Source organism: Pleurodeles waltl, chromosome 7, assembly GCF_031143425.1.
Source record: "Pleurodeles waltl isolate 20211129_DDA chromosome 7, aPleWal1.hap1.20221129, whole genome shotgun sequence".
Taxonomy (NCBI): domain Eukaryota; kingdom Metazoa; phylum Chordata; class Amphibia; order Caudata; family Salamandridae; genus Pleurodeles; species Pleurodeles waltl.
Genome location: NC_090446.1, coordinates 1555116368 through 1555143827, shown reverse-complemented (window position 1 = coordinate 1555143827; position 27460 = coordinate 1555116368). Strand labels below are relative to the sequence as shown.

At 47.7% G+C, this 27460-nt stretch overlaps 1 protein-coding gene across 2 annotated transcripts in view; it reads left to right on the top strand.

The window, feature by feature from the left end:
- The window catches only part of LOC138247473 (phospholipase A2 inhibitor and Ly6/PLAUR domain-containing protein-like), a 725203-nt gene that overhangs the window by 627622 nt on the left and 70121 nt on the right, over positions 1-27460 (top strand). For both annotated transcript variants that reach the window (XM_069202094.1, XM_069202093.1), the window contains exon 2: positions 8033-8152. In XM_069202094.1, the coding sequence (XP_069058195.1) occupies positions 8033-8152 (120 nt within the window). The remainder of the gene's footprint in view (positions 1-8032; positions 8153-27460) is intronic.

Sequence of the window (27460 nt, the reverse complement as noted above, 5' to 3'; positions counted from 1 at the left end):
TGCACCTAACCTTTACCAGGTAAAGGTTAGACATATAGGTGATTTATAAGTTACTTAAGTGCAGTGTAAAATGGCTGTGAAATAACGTGGACGTTATTTCACTCAGGCTGCAGTGGCAGGCCTGTGTAAGAATTGTCAGAGCTCCCTATGGGTGGCAAAAGAAATGCTGCAGCCCATAGGGATCTCCTGGAACCCCAATACCCTGGGTACCTCAGTACCATATACTAGGGAATTATAAGGGTGTTCCAGTAAGCCAATGTAAATTGGTAAAATTGGTCACTAGCCTGTTAGTGACAATTTGAAAGAAATGAGAGAGCATGACCACTGAGGTTCTGATTAGCAGAGCCTCAGTGAGACAATTAGTCACTACACAGGTAACACATTCAGGCACACTTATGAGCACTGGGGCCCTGGTGAACAGGGTCCCAGTGACACATACAACTAAAACAACATATATACAGTGAAAAATGGGGGTAACATGCCAGGCAAGATGGTACTTTCCTACACATATGCTCTCTCTTTACAAATTGTCACTAACAGGCTAGTGACCAATTTTACCAATTTACATTGGCTTACTGGAACACCCTTATAATTCCCTAGCATATGGTACTGAGGTACCCAGGGTATTGGGGTTCCAGGAGATCCCTATGGGCTGCAGCATTTCTTTTGCCAGCCATAGGGAGCTCTGACAATTCTTACACAGGCCTGCCACTGCAGCCTGAGTGAAATAGCGTCCACGTTATTTCACATCCATTTTACACTGCACTTAAGTAACTTATAAGTCACCCATATGTCTAACCTTTACCTGGTAAAGGTTAGGTGCAAAGTTACTTAGTGTGAGGGCACCCTGGCACTAGCCAAGGTGCCCCCACATTGTTCAGGGCCAATTCCCCGGACTTTGTGAGTGCGGGAACACCATTACACGCGTGCACTACATATAGGTCACTACCTATATGTAGCTTCACAATGGTAACTCCAAATATGGCCATGTAATATGTCTATGATCATGGAATTGCCCCCTCTATGCCATCCTGGCATAGTTGACACAATCCCATGATCCCAGTGGTCTGTAGCACAGACCCTGGTACTGCCAAACTGCCTTTCCCGGGGTTTCACTGCAGCTGCTGCTGCTGCCAACCCCTCAGACAGGCATCTGCCCTCCTGGGGTCCAGCCAGGCCTGGCCCAGGATGGCAGAACAAAGGACTTCCTCTGAGAGAGGGTGTTGCACCCTCTCCCTTTGGAAAATGGTATGAAGGCAGGGGAGGAGTAGCCTCCCCCAGCCTCTGGAAATGCTTTCATGGGCACATTTGGTGCCCATTTCTGCATAAGCCAGTCTACACCGGTTCAGGGACCCCTTAGCCCTGCTCTGGCGCGAAACTGGACAAAGGAAAGGGGAGTGACCACTCTCCTGACCTGTACCTCCCCTGGGAGGTGCCCAGAGCTCCTCCAGTGTGCTCCAGACCTCTGCCATCTTGGAAACAGAGGTGCTGCTGGCACACTGGACTGCTCTGAGTGGCCAGTGCCATCAGGTGACGTCAGAGACTCCTTCTGATAGGCTCCTTCAGGTGTTGCTAGCCTATCCTCTCTCCTAGGTAGCCAAACCCTCTTTTCTGGCTATTTAGGGTCTCTGTCTCTTGGGAATCCTTAGATAACGAATGCAAGAGCTCATCCGAGTTCCTCTGCATCTCTCTCTTCACCTTCTGCCAAGGAATCGACTGCTGACCGCGCTGGAAGCCTGCAAAACTGCAACATAGTAGCAAAGACGACTACTGCAACTCTGTAACGCTGATCCTGCCGCCTTCTCGACTGTTTTCCTGGTGGTGCATGCTGTGGGGGTAGTCTGCCTCCTCCCTGCACTAGAAGCTCCAAAGAAATCTCCCGTGGGTCGACGGAATCGTCCCCCTGCAACCGCAGGCACCAAAGAACTGCATCACAGGTACCTTGGGTCTCCTCTCAGCATGACGAGCGAGGTCCCTTGAATCCAGCAACTCTGTCCAAGTGACTCCCACAGTCCAGTGACTCTTCAGTCCAAGTTTGGTGGAGGTAAGTCCTTGCCTCCCCACGCCAGACTGCATTGCTGGGAACCGCGACTTTTGCAGCTACTCCTGCCTCCGTGCACTTCCGGCGGAAATCCTTTGTGCACAGTCCAGCCTGTGTCCACGGCACTCTAACCTGCATTGCACGACCTCCTAAGTTGTTCTCCGGCGACGTGGGACTCCTTTGTGCAACTTCGGGTGAGCACCGTTTCACGTATCCTCGTAGTGCTTGTTTCTGGCATTTCTCCGGGTGCTGCTTGCTGCTGAGAGGGCTCTTTGTTTTGCTCGATTCCCCCTATGTCCCCTGACGCAATTTGCGACATTCTGGTCCCTCCTGGGCCACAGCAGCATCCAAAAATACTAACCACAGGATTTGCAGCTAGCAAGGCTTGTTGGCGGTCTGTCGGCGGGAAAACACTTCTGCACGACTCTCCACGGCGTGCGGGATCCGTCCTCCAAAGGGGAAGTCTCTAGCCTTTGTCGTTCTTGCAGAAACCTATGCTTCAACTGTCCAGTAGCAGCATCTTTGCACCCACAGCTGGCATTTCCTGGGCATCTGCCCATCTCCGACTTACTTGTGACTTTTGGACTTGGTCCCCTTGTTCCACAGGTACCCTCGACTGGAAATCCATTGTTGTTGCATTGTTGGTTTGTGTCTTTCCTGCAGAATTCCCCTATCACGACTTCTATGTCCTTTGGGGAACTTTAGTGCACTTTGCACTCACTTTTCAGGGTCTTGGGGTGGGCTATTTTTCTAACCCTTACTATTTTCTAATAGTCCCAGCGACCCTCTACAAGGTCACATAGGTTTGGGGTCCATTCGTGGTTCGCATTCCACTTCAGGAGTATATGGTTTGTGTTGCCCCTATTCCTATGTGTCCCCATTGCATCCTATTGTAACTATACATTGTTTGCACTGTTTTCTAATTCTATTACTGCATATTGTGGTATTGTGTACATATATCTTGTGTATATTTGCTATCCTCATACTGAGGGTACTCACTGAGATACTTTTGGCATATTGTCATAAAAATAAAGTACCTTTATTTTTAGTATATCTGTGTATTGTGTTTTCTTATGATATTGTGCAACTGACACTAAGGGCCTGATTACAACTTTGGAGGAGGTGTTAATCCGTCCCAAAAGTGACGGTAAAGTGACGGATATACAACCAGCCGTATTACGAGTCCATTATATCCTATGGAACTCGTAATACGGCTGGTGGTATATCCGTCACTTTACCGTCACTTTTGGGACGGATTAACACCTCCTCCAAAGTTGTAATCAGACCCTAGGTGGTACTGTAGGAGCTTCACTCATCTCCTAGTTCAGCCTAAGCTGCTCTGCTAAGCTACCATTATCTATCAGCCTATGCTGCTGGACACCCTATACACTAATAAGGGATAACTGGGCCTGGTGCAAGGTGCAAGTACCCCTAGGTACTCACTACAAGCCAGTCCAGCCTCCTACATCCCCCCAATACCAGAATGGTATTGTGGTAACAATTCCATGATCTTAAACATGTTACATGGCCATGTTCGGAGTAACCATTGTGAAGCTACACATAGGTAGTGACCTATGTGCAGTGCACGCGTGTAATGGTGTCCCCCCACTCACAAGGTCCGGGGAATTTGCCCTGAACGATGTGGGGGCACCTTGGCTAGTGCCAGGGTGCCCACACAGTAAGTAACTTGGCACCTAACCTTCACCAAGTGAAGGTTAGACAAATAGGTGACTTATAAGTTGCTTATGTGCAGTGAAAAATGGCTGTGAAATAACATGGACGTTATTTCACTCAGGCTGCAGTGGCAGTCCTGTGTAAGAATTGTCTGAGCTCCCGATGGGTGGCAAAAGAAATTATGCAGCCCATAGGGATCTCCTGAACCCCAATACCCTGGGTACCTAAGTACCATATACAAGGGAATTATATAGGTGTACCAGTGTGCCAATGAGAATTGGTAAAATTAGTCACTAGCCTGCAGTTACAATTTTAGAAAGCAGAGAGAGCATAAACACTGAGGTTCTGGTTAGCAGAGCCTCAGTGATACAGTTAGGCACCACAGAGGGAACACATACAGGGCATACATTATGAGCACTGGGGTCCTGCCTTGCAGGATCCCAGTGACACAAGGGCAAAAACAAACATACATAAAGTGAAAATGGGGGTGACATGCCAGGCAAGATGGTACTTTCCTACATCATTCTGCTGAGTCTTGAGGGCTCAAGCAGAAATATTATCATGAAAGCTTTGCTAGACTCCAAGGGGTCTAAGTATGTTTCTTAAATTTAGAGCTTTGCTTTATAAGGTGGCAAATTCACAATCCGCTGTTCTGTTCAAATTGTTTTGGTCCATATTGATGGGCATTGTCTCTGGAGAACGTTATGGTATTTCAGTAGAGAAAGGTGAATACACAGATTGTGTTGTTGCTCCTGTTTGCATTTTTTTTTATTTGTTTCTTGGTTTTCAAAACATAACATATGCAGTTTGTTAGAAATTGGGTCTCTAGTTGGCAGCAGTATGCCCCCTGTCCAAATAGGAACCACAACCTTAGTCAGGGTAAGTCACAACACAACCTAAATTATCCTGTGCTCGCTCTCCGGTAGCTTGGCACAGAGCAGGCAGGCTTAACTTAGAAGGCAACGTGTACAGTATTTGTGCAATAATTCATATAGTACCACAATGAAAACACCACAAAAAGTACTCCACTCCAATTTAGGAAAATTTATAATATTTATCTGAATAAAATAAGACCAAAATGACAACAATCCAAAATGCAAAAGTCAAAATATCCTTTTTTACAGGTTTAAATGAATCTCAAACCTTAAGAATCAGTGATTGTATCCTTTTAACATACAGTACTTGGGACGCATTAAAAATAACAATGGGGAGCGGCTGCAGAGGTGGGATGCGTTGAAAAGTAAAGCGGTGCGTTGATTTTTCTGGTGCCTCAATGGTGGGGTGTTGTTTCTTTCCACTCTGCAAGGCGATGCTTCAGTTTTCAGGAGTGCAGCCTTGGTTCCTCACTGCAGTGTGGGGATATATTGATGCCCAGTGATGATATGTGAAAGACCCAGAACGCCTTGAGCAGAGGCAAAGGGTGCTGCATCATTCTGGCAGGTGCTGTGTCGAATTTTGCAGGCGTTGCAGCAATTTTACAATGCACTGGATTTTCTCTTCTTTGGCTAAGTCTTTGATAGCCCTGACACCTCGGAACAGTAGGCAAGCTCACCCCAAACGCTTGGAGAGAACTTGAGGAGGAAGGCAGAGTCAGCAGGCAGCAGGGTAACAAGCAGGCCAGCAGTCCTTCCAGCAATGCAGTCCCGAAGCAGCATTTGGGCAGCCACTCAGTCACTCTGACAGAATCTAGTTGTAGGTCCAGAAGTGTCTGATTTGGTGGGGTCACGGACCCAGAATGTATACCCAACAGTGCCTTTGAAGTGAAGGGACTGTCAAAGAGTGGTTTTGAAGTGCACAAGTTCCCCTTTCAACCCAGGCCTGTCTGCCAGGAGACCTGGTGGGGGTAATCAGTCCTTTATGTGAGTCCAGGCCACTGGCCTTTGTAGTGTGAGTGAGAGCCCCTCCACCTTTCCTACCCAGGGAAACCCATCTATATGCAGATGAATGCAGATGCAGCTGTGTGGCCTGAGTTTATGGCTATCTGGGTGGAATGCACAAGGGGAGCTGGTGACCAGCACAGACCAAATGTGGATTGGAGACAGGTTGTACGGCACAGATGGCAGTGAGGGCAGAGAAATGCCTACTTTATAAAAGTGCCATTTCTAAAATAATAATCTAAAATCGAACTCCATCAGTAAGTGGGATTTCTCACTACCATTTCAACCAAACCAAGTATGACGAGTATATTCCTCCCAGATTAGAAACTACCACTTACAAGCATAAAAGGGCATCTCTAATGGTCCCCTACGAGAGGAGCAGGCTTCAAGAAGTGAAAAACACGTTTGGGATTTTTTCACTATCAGAGAATGTAAAACCTCTAAGTACATATCCTGCCTTTTACTTACATAGAACCCTGCGTTATGTGTTACCTAGGGCCTACCTTAGGGGTGTATGCGTGACGTAAGTGTAAGATAAGAGGAATTTAAAGCTTGGCAAGTACTTTTAAATGCCACGTCAAAGCAGCAGTGAAACTGCGCACACAGGCCTGGCAATGGCAGACCTGAGACATGGTTAAGGGGCTACTTATGTGGGTGCACCATCAGTGCTGCAGGCCCACTAGTAGCATTTAATTTACTGACTCTGGGCACTTCTAGTGCACTTTAGCAGGGAATTATAGGTAAATTAAAAAAGCCAATTTGGTTTGAGACAATGTTACCATGTTTTAGGGCGAAAACGACAACAAAAACGAGGTCAGAAAAAAGGAGGAGGGAGGCAAAAAGTTTGGGGTGACCCTTCAGAGAGGGTCATTTTCCAAGACAGTTGTTTATAGTTGTATGTTTCAGTGCAAGTAGGCGTTTCAAAGAAATGCACATTTGGTAAATAGTCATCATACCACAACGGATTATATTTCAAGACTAGTTACCATGGTCATCGTAAATGTGTAGGATTAATTTTAGAGCAATAGAAATAACAATAGTCAATACGTTACCTTCAGAATTACTTGCGGGACCATACCCATCTCTCCCATATACTGAAGCTATACCTATAACAAGAAGAATATCTTGTCCAATAATAACTGCCCTGTCAATGATAAAGATCTATTAAAGTCCTCCTATAGCACGAGTGGGCGGTGGAAGGAGGTTGCAGGGTCCCCTGGCAGGGGGTTCCATTTAGGACTACCTCAGGTACGTTGTAGCCCACCAGTGTGTGTGCTATAGGTGCTACTGATCTTGCCTGTGCCGTTCCTCTGCTCACCCATTTAAGGGTATCACTGCCAGGGGTGTGCAGTCAACCTGTGTCTGCAGGTAGTGACCAGGTCTTCTATTCCCTGATGCTCCCTCCCACCTCCACCTCCACCCACAGTTACACAATCTCTTTTTTTCCCGCAACCCTTTAAGTTCCTCTGGATGCAGTGCCGCCCCCTCAGCAAATGTCAATCTCTCCAGCCAGTTTCCTAACTACTATGTGAGCGGAGTGATGGGCCGTATCAGTAGAGGCTATCCTCACCACCGAGTCCAGGAATCTATTGGCAACTTTCATTTTAGGCTTCCAAGCATATAGTCCAAGAAAGCATATTTCTCTGTGTGCATTTTAGGTCCGATGCAACTCTAACAGCACTTTATAAGTGAGAATGGAATGGAGCTCTCACTAAGCCATCGCTTTACCAGGAAGCAGCCATCAAGAGAAGGGATCATTGCCACGCGTGTGACAGGGCTCAGAGCAGATGTGAAGACTTTGGTTACTTTGGTGAAGTTAAAAGCATGTGGAGGCAGCAGGATAACCTATTGAAAAGATTGAGCCCTGGGATTCAGATGTCTAGGTAGAACTTTAGTAGTGGTAAAGAAGTGTAGGATATACATTTAAGGCCAAGACCTAAAACACCACACTCGACAAATGAGATCTGGGGTTCCACATCCTGTCATTTCTGTCACTGTGCACAATTCTCCCATTACCTACAAGTGAACTGATCTCTGTAGACATTTATACAGGTTGGTAGGTGTGCAGCAAAATCATTTACATGTCTGATGATCTGGTCCCTCCATAGATGTGTGCCTATAACTACATGCTGTAGTCAATCCATGGGACCTTACACAGAGCACCGCACTGTTAGCACCTCGCCAGTCATACTCCTGGTTTGGAGGTAGGTAAGTGAGCCTCACTTTTGTGAAATAATCTTATCAGATTGCTCTGCTTAAAATTTGATGTTAACGGGATTAGCCTGATTTTTACCAATATATTGCAAGTTCACCTGTCAAGTAAACAGTGCACATATCCTTGGATGTGAACCATTTTTGCAAAGAAATTTGGTCAATCATGTGCCAAAATCTTCCATCAAGGTTGGTTTAACTCATAATTTGGATTTTTCTCTATTTTTAGGACATTCACTGATTTGTGAAGTATGTTCCAGTAGGAATGCAACCATGTGTGATGGCGAGATGATGGCCTGCGATGCTAGTATGGACACTTGTGAACATTCTATAATAAGATCAAATGCCTGTAAGTAATTTGCAATGGACATACCACTTTGCTTCATATAGAAATGATGTGTATACATCCTGTGATGTCATATTCCTTTAAATACATTTTAACAACCTATGATATCGATATTGAGGCAAGTGGGATAATGGGATACCCCGGCAATTGGGTAAAGCAGAATTCCCTGGGCGAGACCTTGATGTTAGTGTGACTACAGGTTTGTTTTGCCACCTGGAGGATCCATGGGGCAAAACCTTATTTCTTTACATGTATGAAAGAATTCTCTGTCAACTCTGTAGAATTTTCCTCTACCAATCGTATGAGATGTGTTTTTTGTAGCATGCAGAGTGTGTGCAGCGTCTAAATGTTGCAATTGAAGTAATTTCACGTTTTCAGAGAGGTAGTAGGGATTTATTTTCCTCCGTCATGATGAAAGTCACAGGGAGAGTGGCCAGAAACATGTTGACTAATAGAAACAGGGGCCATTGAATCCACTTCCTCTTTTGAATCTGAAGACTTGAATAATAATAATAACACTAAGGAGGCTTTAAGGAGGCCCCCACCATGTGCCATATTTACAAAGTGGCACAATGCATGCATTATGCCACTTTGTAACTCTTTGCACCAGATTATACCTGCGCCAGGCGTAACGTATGCAAGGGGGGCGTTCCCATGCATGGAGGCCCGAAACAATGGTGCAGTGAAACGTACAAGATTTCACTGCTACATTTTTTATACCTGCTCAGGGTGGGCGTTAAAGTGACACTCCCATAAAAATCTATGGGCCTCCCTGTGCTTTGCTGGACTAGCACCATCATTTATGGCACTGATCCAGCAAAGTGCCACAATAGCATGATAAATTATGACACTGTTGTGCTAACATGAGCCATGGTGTGCTGTACAGCAAATACAACACTGCCATGGTGACGTTAGGGGGCTGCAGTGAGATGCAATTAAAGTGGCTCTTCGGATCTGTGGCGCCACTTCTTGTAAATATGCCCTTTACGGTCCTACCAGGCTGCTATTTTTAATCTTCTACAACAAATACCTCTCCAATCCTCGCAATGTTCACTGTCTGCAAAGCAAGGGTGCTGGCCAGGGGGGCCATTCTCTGCCAGCATTTTCATAGCAGTGGTACCACCATGAAATTACTAGTGGAGAAGGGGGGTTGTAATCCCCAGGGCAGCGCTGCCTTGGCAGATTAGGACCGGCACCACCTCCGGCCTGCTGGGATCGCCGATCCTGGCTGTTCCCTGGCGGCCCGACTGCCAGGGTTGTAATGTGGCGGCCAGACTGCTGCATTGGCAGTGGTCCGACCACCATCCATGAGTCTGGGGGGTCTAGTCACCGCCAGACTCATAATGAGGCCCTATGACTCTTTTGGTATTCACAAATTACAAGTTAATAGCAAGTTTACAACTGCAGTTGAGGAGAAAAACTTTGCACATAAAATGATTGTCCTGTCCTATATTTTTATGCGCTGAGTTCTCTGCCATGTCTGCAGAGTCTCTGCAGCTGTAAACATACTGTTCACTTGTGTAGGAGGCTGGACTGGCTTGTTGTGGGTACCAAGAGGTACTTACACCTTGCACCAGGCCCAGGTATCCCTTATTAGTGTATAGGGTGTCTAGCAGCTTAGGCTGATAGATAATGGTAGCTTAGCAGAGCAGCTTAGGCTGAACTAGGAGACGAGTGAAGCTCCTACAGTACCACTAGTGTCATATGCACAATATCATAAGAAAACACAATACACAGATATACTAAAAATAAAGGTACTTTATTTTTATGACAATATGCCAAAGTATCTCAGTGAGTACCCTCAGTATGAGGATGCCAAATATACACAAGATATATGTACACAATACCAAAATATGCAGTAATAGCAATAGAAAACAGTGCAAACAATGTATAGTCACAATAGAATGCAATGGGGGCACATAGGGATAGGGGCAACGCAAACCATATACTCTAGAAGTGGAATGCGAACCACGAATGGACCCCAACCCTATGTGACCTTGTAGAGAGTCGCTGGGACTATTAGAAAAGAGTGAGGGTGAGAAAAATAGCCCACCCCAAGACCCTGAAAAGTGGGTGCAAAGTGTGCCTAAGTTCCCCAAAGAGCAAAGAAGTCGTGATAGGGGAATTCTGCAGGAAAGACCAACACCAGCAATGCAACAACGATGGATTTTCAGACGAGAGTACCTGTGGAACAAGGGGTCCAAAAGTCACGATCAAGTCGGGAGTGGGCAGATGCCCAGGAAATGCCAGCTGTGGGTGCAAAGAAGCTGCCACCGGATGGTAGAAGCTGTGGATTCTGCAAGAACGACAAGGGCTACAAACTTTCTGTGTGTAGGATGGATGTCCCACGTTGTGAAGAGTCGTGCAGAGGTGTTTCTGTGCAGAAAGACCGCAAACAATCCTTGCTAGCTGCAAGGGTCATGGTTAGGGTTTTTGGATGCTGCTGTGGCCCAGGAGGGACCAGGATGTCGCCAATTGCGTGAGGAGACAGAGGGGGCGTCCAGCAAGACAAAGAGCCCACTCAGAAGCAGGCAGCACCCGGACAAGCGCCAGAACAGGCACTACAAAGTGGAGTGAAACAGAGCTCACCCAAAGTCACAAAAGAGGGTCCCATGACGCCAGAAGACAACTCAGGAGGTCGTGCACTGCGGGTTAGAGTGCTGGGGTCCCAGGCTTGGCTGTGCACAAAGGAAATCCTGGAAGAGTGCACAGGAGCCGGAGTAGCTGCAAAACAACGCGGCTCCCAGCAATGCAGTCTAGCGTGGGGAGGCAAGGACTTACCTCAACCAAACTTGGACTGAAGAGTCACTGGACTGTGGGAGTCACTTGGACAGAGTTGCTGAGTTCAAGGGACCTCGCTCGTCATGCTGAGAGGAGACCCAGAGGACCGGTGATTGTAGGAGGCTGGACTGGCTTGTAGTTAGTACCAAGGGGTACTTGCACCTTGCACCAGGCCCAGTTATCCCTTATTAGTGTATAGGGTGTCTAGCAGCTTAGGCTGATAGATAATGGTAGCTTAGCAGAGCAGCTTAGGCTGAACTAGGAGACGTGTGAAGCTACTACAGTACCACTTAGTGTCATATGCACAATATCATAAGAAAACACAATACACAGTTATACTAAAAATAAAGGTACTTTATTTTTATGACAATATGCCAAAGTATCTTAGAGTGTACCCTCAGTGAGAGGATAGGAAATATACACAAGATATATATACACAATAGCAAAAATATGCAGTATAGTCTTAGAAAACAGTGCAAACAATGTATAGTTACAATAGGATGCAATGGGGACACATAGGGATAGGGGCAACACAAACCATATACTCCAAAAGTGGAATGCGAACCACGAATGGACCCCAAACCTATGTGACCTTGTAGAGGGTCGCTGGGACTATTAGAAAATAGTGAGAGTTAGAAAAATAACCCTCCCCAAGACCCTGAAAAGTGAGTGCAAACTGCACTAAAGTTCCCCTAAGGACAAAGAAGTCGTGTTAGAGGAATAATGCAGGAAAGACAAAAACCAACAATGCAACAATGATGGATTTTCAATCTAGGGTACCTGTGGAACAAGGGGACCAAGTCCAAAAGTCACAAGCAAGTCGGAGATGGGCATATGCCCAGGAAATGCCAGCTGTGGGTGCAAAGAAGGTTCTACTGGACAGAAGAAGCAGAGGTTTCTGCAGGAACGAAAAGGGATAGAGACTTCCCCTTTGGTGGACGGATCCCTCTCGCCGTGGAGAGTCGTGCAGAAGGGTTTTACCGCCGAAAAAACGCCAACAAGCCTTGCTAGCTGCAAATCGTGCGGTTAGCGTTTTTGGATGCTGCTGTGGCCCAGGAGGTCGCAAATTGGACCAGGAGGTAGAGGGGACGCCGAGCAAGACAAGGAGCCCTCTTAGCAGCAGGTAGCACCCAGAGAAGTGCCAGAAACAGGCACTACAAAGATGCGTGAAATGGTGCTCAACCGAAGTTACACAAAGGAGTCCCACGTCGCCGGAGACCAACTTAGAAAGTCGTGCAATGCAGGTTAGAGTGCCGTGGACCCAGGCTTGGATGTGCACAAAGGATTTCCGCCGGAAGTGCACAGGGGCCGGAGTAGCTGCAAAAGTCGCGGTTCCCAGCAATGCAGTCTAGCGAGGTGAGGCAAGGACTTACCTCCACCAAACTTGGACTGAAGAGTCACTGGACTGTGGTGGTCACTTGGACAGAGTTGCTGGATTCGAGGGATCTCGCTCGTCGTGCTGAGAAGAGACCCAAGGGACCGGTAATGCAGCTTTTTGGTGCCTGCGGTTGCAGGGGGAAGATTCCGTCGACCCACGGGAGATTTCTTCGGAGCTTCTAGTGCAGAGAGGAGGCAGACTACCCCCACAGCATGCACCATCAGGAAAACAGTCGAGAAGGCGGCAGGATCAGCGTTACAGAGTTGCAGTAGTCGTCTTTGCTACTATGTTGCAGTTTTGCAGGTTTCCAGCGCGGTCAGCAGTCGATTCCTTGGCAGAAGGTGAAGAGAGAGATGCAGAGGAACTCGGCTGAGCTCTTGCATTTGTTATCTGAAGTTTCCCCAGAGACAGAGACCCTAAATAGCCAGAAAAGAGGGTTTGGCTACCTAGGTGAGAGGATAGGCTAGCAACACCTGGAGGAGCCTATCAGAAGGAGTCTCTGACGTCACCTGGTGGCACTGGCCACTCAGAGCAGTCCAGTGTGCCAGCAGCACCTCTGTTTCCAAGATGGCAGAGGTCTGGAGCACACTGGAGGAGCTCTGGACACCTCCCAGGGGAGGTGCAGGTCAGGGGAGTGGTCACTCCCCTTTCCTTTGTCCAGTTTCGCGCCAGAACTGGGCTAAGGGGTCCCTGAACCGGTGTAGACTGGCTTATGCAGAAATGGGCACCAAAGGTGCCCATGAAAGCATTTCCAGAGGCTGGGGGAGGCTACTCCTACCCTGCCTTCACACCATTTTCCAAAGGGAGAGGGTGTAACACCCTCTCTCAGAGGAAGTCCTTTGTTCTGCCATCCTGGGACAAGCCTGGCTTGACCCCAGGAGGGCAGAAACCTGTCTGAGGGGTTGGCAGCAGAGGCAGCTGCAGTGAAACCCCAGGAAGGGCAGTTTGGCAGTACCAAGGTCTGTGCTACAGACCACTGGGATCATGGGATTGTGCCAACTATGCCAGGATGGCATAGAGGGGGCAATTCCATGATCATAGACATGTTACATGGCCATATTCGGAGTTACCATTGTGAAGCCACATATAGGTAGTGACCTATATGTAGTGCACGCGTGTAATGGTGTCCCCGCACTCACAAAGTCAGGGAAATTGGCCCTGAACAATGTGGGGGCACCTTGGCTAGTGCCAGGGTGCCCTCACACTAAGTAACTTTGCACCTAACCTTTACCAGGTAAAGGTTAGACATATAGGTGACTTATAAGTTACTTAAGTGCAGTGTAAAATGGCTGTGAAATAACGTGGACGTTATTTCACTCAGGCTGCAGTGGCAGGCCTGTGTAAGAATTGTCAGAGCTCCCTATGGGTGGCAAAAGAAATGCTGCAGCCCATAGGGATCTCCTGGAACCCCAATACCCTGGGTACCTCAGTACCATATACTATGGAATTATAAGGGTGTTCCAGTAAGCCAATGTAAATTGGTAAAAATAGTCACTAGCCTGTTAGTGACAATTTGGAAAGAAATGAGAGAGCATAACCACTGAGGTTCTGATTAGCAGAGCCTCAGTGAGACAGTTAGTCACTACACAGGTAACACATTCAGGCACTTATGAGCACAGGGTCCCAGTGACACATACAACTAAAACAACATATATACAGTGAAAAATGGGGGTAACATGCCAGGCAAGATGGTACTTTCCTGCACAACCCCCCCCCCCAAACGAAGGACAATAAGACTAGCCATGACCTGATGAGTCTTCATTGTCTAAGTGGAAATATCTGGAGAGTCCATCTGCATTGGAGTGGCTACTCCCAGGTCTATGTTCCACTGTATAGTCCATTCCCTGTAGGGATATGGACCACCTCAACAATTTAGGATTTTCACCTTTCATTTGTTTTAGCCAAAGTAGAGGTTTGTGGTCTGTTTGAACAATGAAGTGAGTGCCAAACAGGTATGGCCTCAACTTCTTCAGTGCCCAGACCACAGCAAAGGCCTCCCTCTCAATGGCAGACCAACTCTTTTCTCTAGGGGTCAACCTCCTACTAATAAAAGCAACAGGTTGATCCTGGCCCTCAGAATTAAGTTGTGATAGGACTGCCCCTACTCCTAATTCAGATGCATCAGTTTGGACATAGACTTTTTTAGAGTAACAAGGGCTTTTCAGGACAGGTGCAGAGCACATGGCCTGCTTCAGCTCCTCAAAAGCTTTCTGACAGTTTGCTGTCCATAATACCTATTTAGGCATTTTCTTGGAGGTGAGGTCATTAAGAGGGGCTGCAATGGAGCCATAGTTCTTAATGAACCTCCTGTAATACCCAGTGAGGCCTAGGAAGGCTCTCACCTGAGTCTCAATAGTAGGGGGAACCCAATCAATAATTGTTTGGATTTTCCCCTGAAGTGGTGCAATCTGTTCCCCACTGTGAGAAAGTAGCCTCTTTCTAGCCTTGTTACCCCCACTTTTGGCCTGTTTGTGAGTGTATGCCAGGGTGTTTTCACTGTCTCACTGGGATCCTGCTAGCCAGGGCCCAGTGCTCATAGTGAAAACCCTATGTTTTCAGTATGTTTGTTATGTGTCACTGGGACCCTGCTAGTCAGGACCCCAGTGCTCATAAGTTTGTGGCATATATGTGTGTGTTCCCTGTGTAGTGCCTAACTGTCTCACTGAGGCTCTGCTAACCAGAACCTCAGTGGTGATTGTAGGAGGCTGGACTGGCTTGTAGTGAGTACCAAGGGGTACTTGCACCTTGCACCAGGCCCAGTTATCCCTTATTAGTGTATAGGGTGTCTAGCAGCTTAGGCTGATAGATAATGGTAGCTTAGCAGAGCAGCTTAGGCTGAACTAGGAGACGTGTGAAGCCACTACAGTACCACTTAGTGTCATATGCACAATATCATAAGAAAACACAATACACAGTTATACTAAAAATAAAGGTACTTTATTTTTATGACAATATGCCAAAGTATCTTAGAGTGTACCCTCAGTGAGAAGATAGGAAATATACACAAGATATATATACACAATAGCAAAAATATGCAGTATAGTCTTAGAAAACAGTGCAAACAATGTATAGTTACAATAGGATGCAATGGGGAAACATAGGTATAGGGGCAACACAAACCATATACTCCAAAAGTGGAATGCGAACCACGAATGGACCCCAAACCTATGTGACCTTGTAGAGGGTCGCTGGGACTATTAGAAAATAGTGAGAGTTAGAAAAATAACCCTCCCCAAGACCCTGAAAAGTGAGTGCAAAGTGCACTAAAGTTCCCCTAAGGACAAAGTAGTCATGTTAGAGGAATAATGCAGGAAAGACACAAACCAGCAATGCAACAACTGTGGATTTCCAATCTAGGGTACCTGTGGAACAAGGGGACCAAGTCAAAAAGTCACAAGCAAGTCGGAGATGGGCAGATGCCCAGGAAATGCCAGCTGCGGGTGCAAAGAAGCTTCGACTGGACAGAAGAAGCTGAGGTTTCTGCAGGAATGAAAAGGGCTAGAGACTTTTCCTTTGGTGGACGGATCCCACTCGCCGTGGAGAGTTGTGCAGAAGTGTTTACCCGCCGAAAGGATGCCAACAAGCCTTGCTACTTGCAAATCGTGCATTTGGCGTTTTTTGGACGCTGCTGGAGCCCAGGAGGGACCAGGAGGTCGCAAATTGGACCTGAAGAGAGAGGGGACGTCGAGCAAGACAAAGAGCCCTCACTGAAGCAGGTAGCACCCGGAAAAATGCCAGAAACAGGCACTACGAGGATGCGTGAAACAGTGCTTGCCGAAGTTGCACAAAGGAGTCCCACGTCGCCGGAGACCAACTTAGAAAGTCGTGCAATGCAGGTTAGAGTGCTGTGGACCCAGGCTTGGCTGTGCACAAAGGATTTCCGCCGAAAGTGCACAGGGGCCGGAGTAGCTGCAAAGTCGCGGTTCCCATCAATGCAGCCCAGCGAGGTGAGGCAAGGACTTACCTCCACCAAACTTGGACTGAAGAGTCACTGGACTGTGGGGGTCACTTGGACAGAGTCGCTGGATTCGAGGGACCTCGCTCGTCGTGCTGAGAGGAGACCAAAGGGACCGGTAATGCAGCTTTTTGGTGCCTGCGGTTGCAGGGGGAAGATTCCGTCGACCCACGGGAGATTTCTTCGGAGCTTCTGGTGCAGAGAGGAGGCAGGCTACCCCCACAGCATGCACAAGCAGGAAAACAGTCGAGAAGGCGGCAGGATCAGCGTTACAGAGTTGCAGTAGTCGTCTTTGCTACTATGTTGCAGGTTTGCAGGCTTCCAGCGCGGTCAGCGGTCGTTTCCCTATCAGAAGGTGAAGAGAGAGATGCAGAGGAACTCGGCTGAGCTCATGCATTCGTTATCTGAAGTTTCCCCAGAGACAGAGACCTAAATAGCCAGAAAAGAGGGTTTGGCTACCTAGGAGAGAGGATAGGCTACTAACACCTCAAAGAGCCTATCAGCAGGAGTCTCTGACGTCACCTGGTGGCACTGGCCACTCAGAGCAGTCCAGTGTGCCAGCAGCACCTCTGTTTCCAAGATGGCAGAGGTCTGGAGCACACTGGAGGAGCTCTGGACACCTCCCAGGGGAGGTGCAGGTCAGGGGAGTGGTCACTCCCCTTTCCTTTGTCCAGTTTCGCGCCAGAGCAGGGGCTAAGGGGTCCCTGAACCGGTGTAGACTGGCTTATGCAGAATTGGGCACATCTGTGCCCAACAAAGCATTTCCAGAGGCTGGGGGAGGCTACTCCTCCCCTGCCTTCACACCATTTTCCAAAGGGAGAGGGTGTCACACCCTCTCTCAGAGGAAGTTCTTTGTTCTGCCATCCTGGGCCAGGCCTGGCTGGACCCCAGGAGGGCAGATGCCTGTCTGAGGGGTTGGCAGCAGCAGCAGCTGCAGTGAAACCCCAGGAAGGGCAGTTTGCAGTACCAGGGTCTGTGCTACAGACCACTGGGATCATGGGATTGTGCCAACTATGCCAGGATGGCATAGAGGGGGCAATTCCATGATCATAGACATGTTACATGGCCATATTCGGAGTTACCATTGTGAAGCTACATATAGGAAGTGACCTATATGTAGTGCACGCGTGTAATGGTGTCCCCGCACTCACAAAGTTCAGGGAATTGGCTCTGAACAATGTGGGGGCACCTTGGCTAGTGCCAGGGTGCCCTCACACTAAGTAACTTTGCACCTAACCTTTACCAGGTAAAGGTTAGACATATAGGTGACTTATAAGTTACTTAAGTGCAGTGTAAAATGGCTGTGAAATAACGTGGACGTTATTTCACTCAGGCTGCAGTGGCAGGCCTGTGTAAGAATTGTCAGAGCTCCCTATGGGTGGCAAAAGAAATGCTGCAGCCCATAGGGATCTCCTGGAACCCCAATACCCTGGGTACCTCAGTACCATATACTAGGGAATTATAAGGGTGTTCCAGTAAGCCAATGTAAATTGGTAAAAATTGGTCACTAGCCTGTTAGTGACAATTTGAAAGTAATGAGAGAGCATAACCACTGAGGTTCTGGTTAGCAGAGCCTCAGTGAGACAGTTAGGCACCACACAGGGAACACATACAGGCACACTTATGAGCACTGGGGCCCTGGGTTACCAGGGTCCCAGTGACACATACAACTAAAACAACATACATACAGTGAAAAATGGGGGTAACATGCCAGGCAAGATGGTACTTTCCTACAGTGATGCTCTCTCATTTCTTTCCAAATTGTCACTAACAGGCTAGTGACCAATTTTACCAATTTACATTGGCTTACTGGAACACCCTTATAATTCCCTAGTATATGGTACTGAGGTACCCAGGGTATTGCGGTTCCAGGAGATCCCTATGGGCTGCAGCATTTCTTTTGCCACCCATAGGGAGCTCTGACAATTCTTACACAGGCCTGCCACTGCAGCCTGAGTGAAATAACGTCCACGTTATTTCACAGCCATTTTACACTGCACTTAAGTAACTTATAAGTCACCTATATGTCTAACCTTTACCTGGTAAAGGTTAAGTGCAAAGTTACTTAGTGTGAGGGCACCCTGGCACTAGCCAAGGTGCCCCCACATTGTTCAGGGCCAATTCCCCGGACTTTGTGAGTGCGGGGACACCATTACACGCGTGCACTACATATAGGTCTCTACCTATATGTAGCTTCACAATGGTAACTCCGAATATGGCCATGTAACATGTCTATGATCATGGAATTGCCCCCTCTATGCCATCCTGGCATAGTTGGCACAATCCCATGATCCCAGTGGTCTGTAGTACAGACCCTGGTACTGCCAAACTGCCCTTCCTGGGGTTTCACTGCAGCTGCTGCTGCTGCCAACCCCTCAGACAGGCATCTGCCCTCCTGGGGTCCAGCCAGGCCAGGCCCAGGATGGCAGAACAAAGGACTTCCTCTGAGAGAGGGTGTTACACCCTCTCCCTTTGGAAAATGGTGTGAAGGCAGGGGAGGAGTAGCCTCCCCCAGCCTCTGGAAATGCTTTCTTGGGCACAGATGTGCCCAATTCTGCATAAGCCAGTCTACACCGGTTCAGGGGACCCCTTAGCCCTGCTCTGGCGCGAAACTGGACAAAGGAAAGGGGAGTGACCACTCCCCTGACCTGCACCTCCCCTGGGAGGTGTCCAGAGCTCCTCCAGTGTGCGCCAGACCTCTGCCATCTTGGAAACAGAGGTGCTGCTGGCACACTGGACTGCTCTGAGTGGCCAGTGCCACCAGGTGACGTCAGAGACTCCTTCTGATAGGCTCCTTTAGGTGTTGCTAGCCTATCCTCTCTCCTAAGTAGCCAAGCCCTCTTTTCTGGCTATTTAGGGTCTCTGTCTCTGGGGAAACTTTAGATAACGAATGCAAGAGCTCATCCGAGTTCCTCTGGATCTCTCTCTTCACCTTCTGCCAAGGAATCGACTGCTGACCGCGCTGGAAGCCTGCAAACCTGTAACATAGTAGCAAAGACGACTACTGCAACTCTGTAACGCTGATCCTGCCGCCTTCTCGACTGTTTTCCTGCTTGTGCATGCTGTGGGGGTAGTCTGCCTCCTCTCTGCACTAGAAGCTCCGAAGAAATCTCCCGTGGGTCGACGGAATCTTCCCCCTGCAACCGCAGGCACCAAAAATCTGCATTACCGGTCCCTTGGGTCTCCTCTCAGCACGACGAGCGAGGTCCCTCGAATCCAGCAACTCTGTCCAAGTGGCCCCCACAGTCCAGTGACTCTTCAGTCCAAGTTTGGTGGAGGTAAGTCCTTGCCTCACCTCGCTAGACTGCATTGCTGGGAACCGCGACTTTTGCAGCTACTCCGGCCTCCGTGCACTTCCGGCGGAAATCCTTTGTGCACGTTCCAGCCTGGGTCCACGGCACTTTAACCTGCATTGCACGACCTCCTAAGTTGTTCTCCGGCGACGTGGGACTTCTTTGTGCGACTTCGGGTGAGCACCGTTTCACGCATCCTCGTAGTGCTTGTACCTGGCACTTCTCCGGGAGCTACCTGCTGCTAAGAGGGTGTTTTGTCTTGCTCGACAACCCCTCTACCTCCTGGTCCAATTTGCAACCTCCTGGTCCCTCCTGGGCCACAGCAGCATCCAAAAACGCAAATCGCACGATTTGCAGCTATCAAGGCTTGTTGGCGTTTTATCGGCAGGAAAACACTTCTGCACGATTCTACAAGGCGAGAGGGATCGGTCCTCCAAAGGGGAAGTCTCTAGCTATTTGCGTTCCTGCAGAAACCTCAGCTTCTTCTGTCCAGTAGAAGCTTCTTTGCACCCGCAGCTGGCATTTCCTGGGCATCTGCCCATCTCCGACTTGCTTGTGACTTTTGGACTTGGTCCCCTTGTTCCACAGGTACCCCAGATTGGAAATCCATCGTTGTTGCATTGTTGGTTTGGGTCTTTCCTGCATTATTCCTCTAAAACGACTTATTTGTCCTTAGGGGAACTTTAGTGCACTTTGCACTCACTTTTCAGGGTCTTGGGGAGGGTTATTTTTCTAACTCTCACTATTTTCTAATAGTCCCAGCGACCCTCTACAAGGTCACATAGATTTGGGGTCCATTCGTGGTTCGCATTCCACTTTTGGAGTATATGGTTTGTGTTGCCCCTATCCCTATGTTTCCCCATTGCATCCTATTGTAACTATACATTGTTTGCACTGTTTTCGAAGACTATACTGCATATTTTTGCTATTCTGTATATATATCTTGTGTATATTTCCTATCCTCTCACTGAGGGTACACTCGAAGATACTTTGGCATATTGTCATAAAAATAAAGTACCTTTATTTTTAGTATAACTGTGTATTGTGTTTTCTTATGATATTGTGCATATGACACTAAGTGGTACTGTAGTAGCTTCACACGTCTCCTAGTTCAGCCTAAGCTGCTCTGCTAAGCTACCATTATCTATCAGCCTAAGCTGCTAGACACCCTATACACTAATAAGGGATAACTGGGCCTGGTGCAAGGTGCAAGTACCCCTTGGTACTCACTACAAGCCAGTCCAGCCTCCTACATTGGTTGTGCAGTGGTGGGATAAGTGCTTTGAGACTACTTACCACTCTTGTCATTGTACTTTTCATAAGAGAAAAATATACAAAACAAGTTCAGTGTATATACACATAGCCAAAAAGTTTAGCATTTCCTCTTTTCACTCTTTTCTAAGTGCTGAAAAGTACTTCTAAACTTTCTAAAAAGTTCTAAAAAGTTTAAAAAGTTTTTTTCTCTGTCTTTCTAAAAGCTCTGACAAACTTTTTCTCTTTTTCTATCACTTTAACTCTCTCTAAAAATGTCTGGCACAGGCCAAAATGTTGATCTGTCCAAACTTGCATATGATCACCTTAGCTGGAAAGGAGCAAGGAGTCTCTGCTTTGAGAGAGGTTTGAGTGTAGGGAAGAACCCTTCCTTGGAACTGTTACTTAATATGCTTAGAGAACAGGATAAGGGTAAAAGTGCCCCATCTGTTGAAAAAGTAGCTAATGGTTCTCAATCTGATCCAGGGACTCCCCCAGGTAAAGGTTCAGGAAAGAAACTTCTTAGCCTCCCCATTACAAGACAGTCTAGCATAGTTGGTAATGATGAAGAGCCACACCATACAAATAGTGTTGTCTCACATCATCGCAAAAGCATTTATTCACACCACAGTGGTACTGATGTTTCTGTTAGCCAAGCTGTTAGGGTGCCCTCTGTAAGGGACAGGTCTCCTTCTGTTCATTCCCATCATACCTCTGTATCTAGAAATGTCCCTCCCACGAACCCTGATGACAGATTGTTAGAAAGGGAACTCAATAAGTTGAGGGTGGAAAAAACCAGACTGAAGCTTAAAAAGCAACAGCTGGATTTGGATAGACAGTCTTTAGAATTAGAGAAGGAAAGACAGAAGTTGGGTTTAGAAACCCATGGTGGCAGCAGCAGTATTCCCCATAGTCATCCTGCAAAAGAGCATGATTCCAGGAATCTGCATTAGATAGTTCCCCCTTATAAGGAGGGGGATGACATTAACAAGTGGTTTGCTGCACTTGAGAGGGCCTGTGTTGTACAGGATGTCCCTCAAAGGCAGTGGGCTGCTATCCTATGGCTATCATTTAGTGGAAAAGGTAGGGATAGGCTCCTTACTGTAAAAGAAAATGAAGCTAATGATTACAAAGTTCTTAAGAATGCACTCCTGGATGGTTATGGCTTAACCACTGAACAGTACAGGATAAAGTTCAGAGAGACCAAAAAGGAGTCTTCACAAGACTGGGTTGATTTCATTGACCATTCAGTGAAGGCCTTGGAGGGGTGGTTACATGGCAGTAAAATTACTGATTATGACAGCCTGTATAACTTGATCCTGAGAGAGCATATTCTTAATAATTGTGTGTCTGATTTGTTGCACCAGTACTTGGTGGACTCTGATCTGACCTCTCCCCAAGAATTGGGAAAGAAGGCAGACAAATGGGTCAGAACAAGGGTGATCAGAAAAGTTCATACAGGGGGGTGACAAAGAGAACACTAAGAAGAAAGATGGTGAAAAATCTCAAGATAAGCATGGGGATAAGGGTAAAACCAAAGATCCCACTTCAAATCTTAAACACTCTTCAGGGGGTGGGGATAAAACAAATTCTTCCTCTTCTTCTCAACCTACACAATTTAAAAAGCCTTGGTGCTTTGTGTGTAAAAATAGAGGCCAGGGGATAAGTCCTGTCCAGGTAAACCCCCTGAGCCTACCACCACTAATACATCAAGCTCTCGTGCCCCTAGCAGTAGTGGTACTAGTGGTGGGACTGCTGGCAACAGTCAAGTTAAGGGTGTAGTTGGGTTCACTTATGGGTCCATAGTAGAAACTGGGGTAGTCAGTCCCAAGACAGTTTCTGTCACACCTAGTGGCATTGGCCTTGCCACACTGGCTGCTTGTCCCCTTACAATGGATAAGTACAGGCAGACAGTTTCAATAAATGGTGTTGAGGCCTTGGCCTACAGGGACACAGGTGCCAGTATCACTTTGGTGACTGAAAACCTAGTGCACCCTGATCAACACATCATTGGACAACAGTATAAAATTATTGATGTCCATAACTCCACTAAGTTTCTTCCCTTAGCTATAATTCAGTTTAGTTGGGGTGGAGTTACTGGCCCTAAGCAGGTGGTGGTATCACCTAGCTTACCAGTAGACTGTCTCTTAGGTAATGACCTAGAGGCCTCAGGTTGGGCTGATGTAGAGTTTTATGCCCATGCAGCCATGCTGGGCATCCCTGAGGAATTGTTCCCTCTCATTTCTACTGAAATGAAAAAGCAAAGGAGAGAAGGCCTGAAAACTCAGGATCCCTCTCCATCAACAGGTAAAAAGGGTATCACAGTATCCCCTAACCACCCTACCATTCAGGATACCATTAGTGTGGTGGGAGAAACTTCTCCTGGGGTGGCACCTGTTCCAAGGGAATCATCAGCTGGCATAGCTGTACTCCCTGAGGTGGAAGTACCTCTCTGTGGGATAACTAACATTGGTGACAAAAAGAGCACCATTTTAGTGAACATGGAGCATCCCTCCAACCCTCCCAGAGAAACTTTAGTGCAGAAACTCTGCACTGCCTCACAACACTTAGGACAGCATCCCTGCCCTAGTGTGGAGCTCATAGGACAGCATCCCTGCCCTACTCCAAATCAAGAGAAACAGCATCCCTGTTCTCTCTTCCAGCCATATTGTAGGAGGCTGGACTGGCTTGTAGTGAGTACCAAGGGGTACCTGCACCTTGCACCAGGCCCAGTTATCCCTTATTAGTGTATAGGGTGTCTAGCAGCTTAGGCTGATAGATAATGGTAGCTTAGCAGAGCAGCTTAGGCTGAACTAGGAGACGTGTGAAGCTACTACAGTACCACTTAGTGTCATATGCACAATATCATAAGAAAACACAATACACAGTTATACTAAAAATAAAGGTACTTTATTTTTATGACAATATGCCAAAGTATCTTAGAGTGTACCCTCAGTGAGAGTATAGGAAATATACACAAGATATATATACACAATAGCAAAAATATGCAGTATAGTCTTAGAAAACAGTGCAAACAATGTATAGTTACAATAGGATGCAATGGGGAAACATAGGGATAGGGGCAACACAAACCATATACTCCAAAAGTGGAATGCGAACCACGAATGGACCCCAAACCTATGTGACCTTGTAGAGGGTCGCTGGGACTATTAGAAAATAGTGAGAGTTAGAAAAATAACCCTCCCCAAGACCCTGAAAAGTGAGTGCAAAGTGCACCAAAGTTCCCCTAAGGACAAAGTAGTCGTGTTAGAGGAATAATGCAGGAAAGACACAAACCAGCAATGCAACAACTGTGGATTTCCAATCTAGGGTACCTGTGGAACAAGGGGACCAAGTCCAAAAGTCACAAGCAAGTCGGAGATGGGCAGATGCCCAGGAAATGCCAGCTGCGGGTGCAAAGAAGCTTCGACTGGACAGAAGAAGCTGAGGTTTCTGCAGGAACGAAAAGGGCTAGAGACTTCCCCTTTGGTGAACGGATCCCACTCGCCTTTGAGAGTCGTGCAGAAGTGTTTTCCCGCCGGAAGGACGCCAACAAATCTTGCTACACGCAAATCGTGCGTTTGGCGTTTTTGGACGCTGCTGGGGCCCAGAAGGGACCAGGAGGTCGCAAATTGGACCTGAAGAGAGAGGGGACGTCGAGCAAGAAAAAGAGCCCTCACTGAAGCAGGTAGCTCCCAGAGAAGTGCCAGAAACAGGCACTATGAGGATGCGTGAAACGGTGCTCGCCGAAGTTGCACAAAGGAGTCCCACGTCGCCGGAGACCAACTTAGAAAGTTGTGCAATGCAGGTTAGAGTGCCGTGGACCCAGGCTTGGCTGTGCACGAAGGATTTCCGTCGGAAGTGCACAGGGGCCGGAGTAGCTGCAAAGTCGCGGTTCCCAGCAATGCAGCCCAGCGAGGTGAGGCAAGGACTTACCTCCACCAAACTTGGGCTGAAGAGTCACTGGACTGTGGGGGTCACTTGGACAGCGTTGCTGGATTCGAGGGACCTCGCTCGTTGTGCTGAGAGGAGACCCAAGGGACCGGTGATGCAGCTTTTTGGTGCCTGCGGTTGCAGGGGGAAGATTCCGTCGACCCACGGGAAATTTCTTCGGAGCTTCTGGTGCAGAGAGGAGGCAGACTACCCCCACAGCATGCACAAGCAGGAAAACAGTCGAGAAGGCGGCAGGATCAGCGTTACAGAGTTGCAGTAGTCGTCTTTGCTACTATGTTGCAGGTTTGCAGGCTTCCAGCGCGGTCAGCGGTCGTTTCCTTATCAGAAGGTGAAGAGAGAGATGCAGAGGAACTCGGCTGAGCTCATGCATTCGTTATCTAAAGTTTCCCCAGAGACAGAGACCCTAAATAGCCAGAAAAGAGGGTTTGGCTACCTAGGAGAGAGGAAAGGCTACTAACACCTGAAGGAGCCTATCAGCAGGAGTCTCTGACGTCACCTGGTGGCACTGGCCACTCAGAGCAGTCCAGTGTGCCAGAAGCACCTCTGTTTCCAAGATGGCAGAGGTCTGGAGCACACTGGAGGAGCTCTGGACACCTCCCAGGGGAGGTGTAGGTCAGGGGAGTGGTCACTCCCCTTTCCTTTGTCCAGTTTCGCGCCAGAGCAGGGGCTAAGGGGTCCCTGAACCGGTGTAGACTGGCTTATGCAGAATTGGGCACATCTGTGCCCAACAAAGCATTTCCAGAGGCTGGGGGAGGCTACTCCTCCCCTGCCTTCACACCATTTTCCAAAGGGAGAGGGTGTCACACCCTCTCTCAGAGGAAGTTCTTTGTTCTGCCATCCTGGGCCAGGCCTGGCTGGACCCCAGGAGGGCAGCTGCCTGTCTGAGGGGTTGGCAGCAGCAGCAGCTGCAGTGAAACCCCAGGAAGGGCAGTTTGGCAGTACCAGGGTCTGTGCTACAGACCACTGGGATCATGGAATTGTACCAACAATGCCAGGATGGCATAGAGGGGGCAATTCCATGATCATAGACATGTTACATGGCCATATTCGGAGTTACCATGGTGAAGCTACATATAGGTAGTGACCTATAAGTAGTGCACGCGTGTAATGGTGTCCCCGCACTCACAAAGTTCAGTGAATTGGTTCTGAACAATGTGGGGGCACCTTGGCTAGTGCCAGGGTGCCCTCACACTAAGTAACTTTGCACCTAACCTTTACCAGGTAAAGGTTAGACATATAGGTGACTTATAAGTTACTTAAGTGCAGTGTAAAATGGCTGTGAAATAACGTGGACGTTATTTCACTCAGGCTGCAGTGGCAGGCCTGTGTAAGAATTGTCAGAGCTCCCTATGGGTGGCAAAAGAAATGCTGCAGCCCATAGGGATCTCCTGGAACCCCAATACCCTGGGTACCTCAGTACCATGTACTAGGGAATTATAAGGGTGTTCCAGTAAGCCAATGTAAATTGGTAAAATTGGTCACTAGCCTGTTAGTGACAATTTGAAAGTAATGAGAGAGCATAACCACTGAGGTTCTGGTTAGCAGAGCCTCAGTGAGACAGTTAGGCACCACACAGGGAACATATACATGCACACCTATGAGCACTGGGGCCCTGTGTGACAGGGTCCCAGTGACACATACATATAGGCCACAAACCTATGAGCACTGGGGTCCTGACCAGCAGGATCCCAGTGACACATAACAAACATACTGAAAACATAGTGTTTTCACTATGAGCACTGAGGCCTGGCTATCAGGATCCCAGTGAGACAGTGAAAACAGTGACAAACACCCTGACATACACTCACAAACAGGCCAAAAGTGGGGGTAACAAGGCTAGAAAGAGGCTACCTTCTCACACATATGGACAAAGTTTTTGCCCAGCTATGGCTTTATTGAGACAGCATCCCTGTCTGGCATTTCCATCACCACAAATAGGTTCAGTGGACAATTCCCACTGCTCTAAACTAAAACTTACTGATAGAAACTCTGAAAATACATCTTCACATTGTTGCTTAGCTAAAAAACTTCAAACAGTGTGGTTTACATCCACACAGGGAAGTAACCATATAGTGGATGATAAAGGGAGTAACCAGTCTATTGCAGAGCTACTCTCTACTTATCACCACTTAGACAATAAAGCCTCAACTGGCCAAGGTTAGCCTTATTGTCCTTCGTTTGGGGGGGGGGTTGTGTGAGAAAGTAGCCTCTTTCTAGCCTTGTTACTCCAACTTTTGGCCTGTTTGTGAGTGTATGCCAGGGTGTTTTCACTGTCTCACTGGGATCCTGCTAGCCAGGGCCCAGTGCTCATAGTGAAAACCCTATGTTTTCAGTATGTTTGTTATGTGTCACTGGGACCCTGCAAGTCAGGACCCCAGTGCTCATACGTTTGTGGCCTATATGTGTGTATTCCCTGTGTAGTGCCTAACTGTCTCACTGAGGATCTGCTAACCAGAACCTCAGTGGTTATGTTCTCTCATTTCTTTCCAAATTGTCACTAACAGGCTAGTGACCAATTTTACCAATTTACATTGGCTTACTGGAACACCCTTATAATTCCCTAGTACAGTGGTTCCCAAACTTTTTCGATCCCCGGCTCCTTTGACCTCTTGGCCGTGTTGGCCACGGCTCCCCATTATGTTACTTTTTTTTGGCGGGTGGGGGAACGTAATCCCAGCCTGTACCTGTACCTACACTAT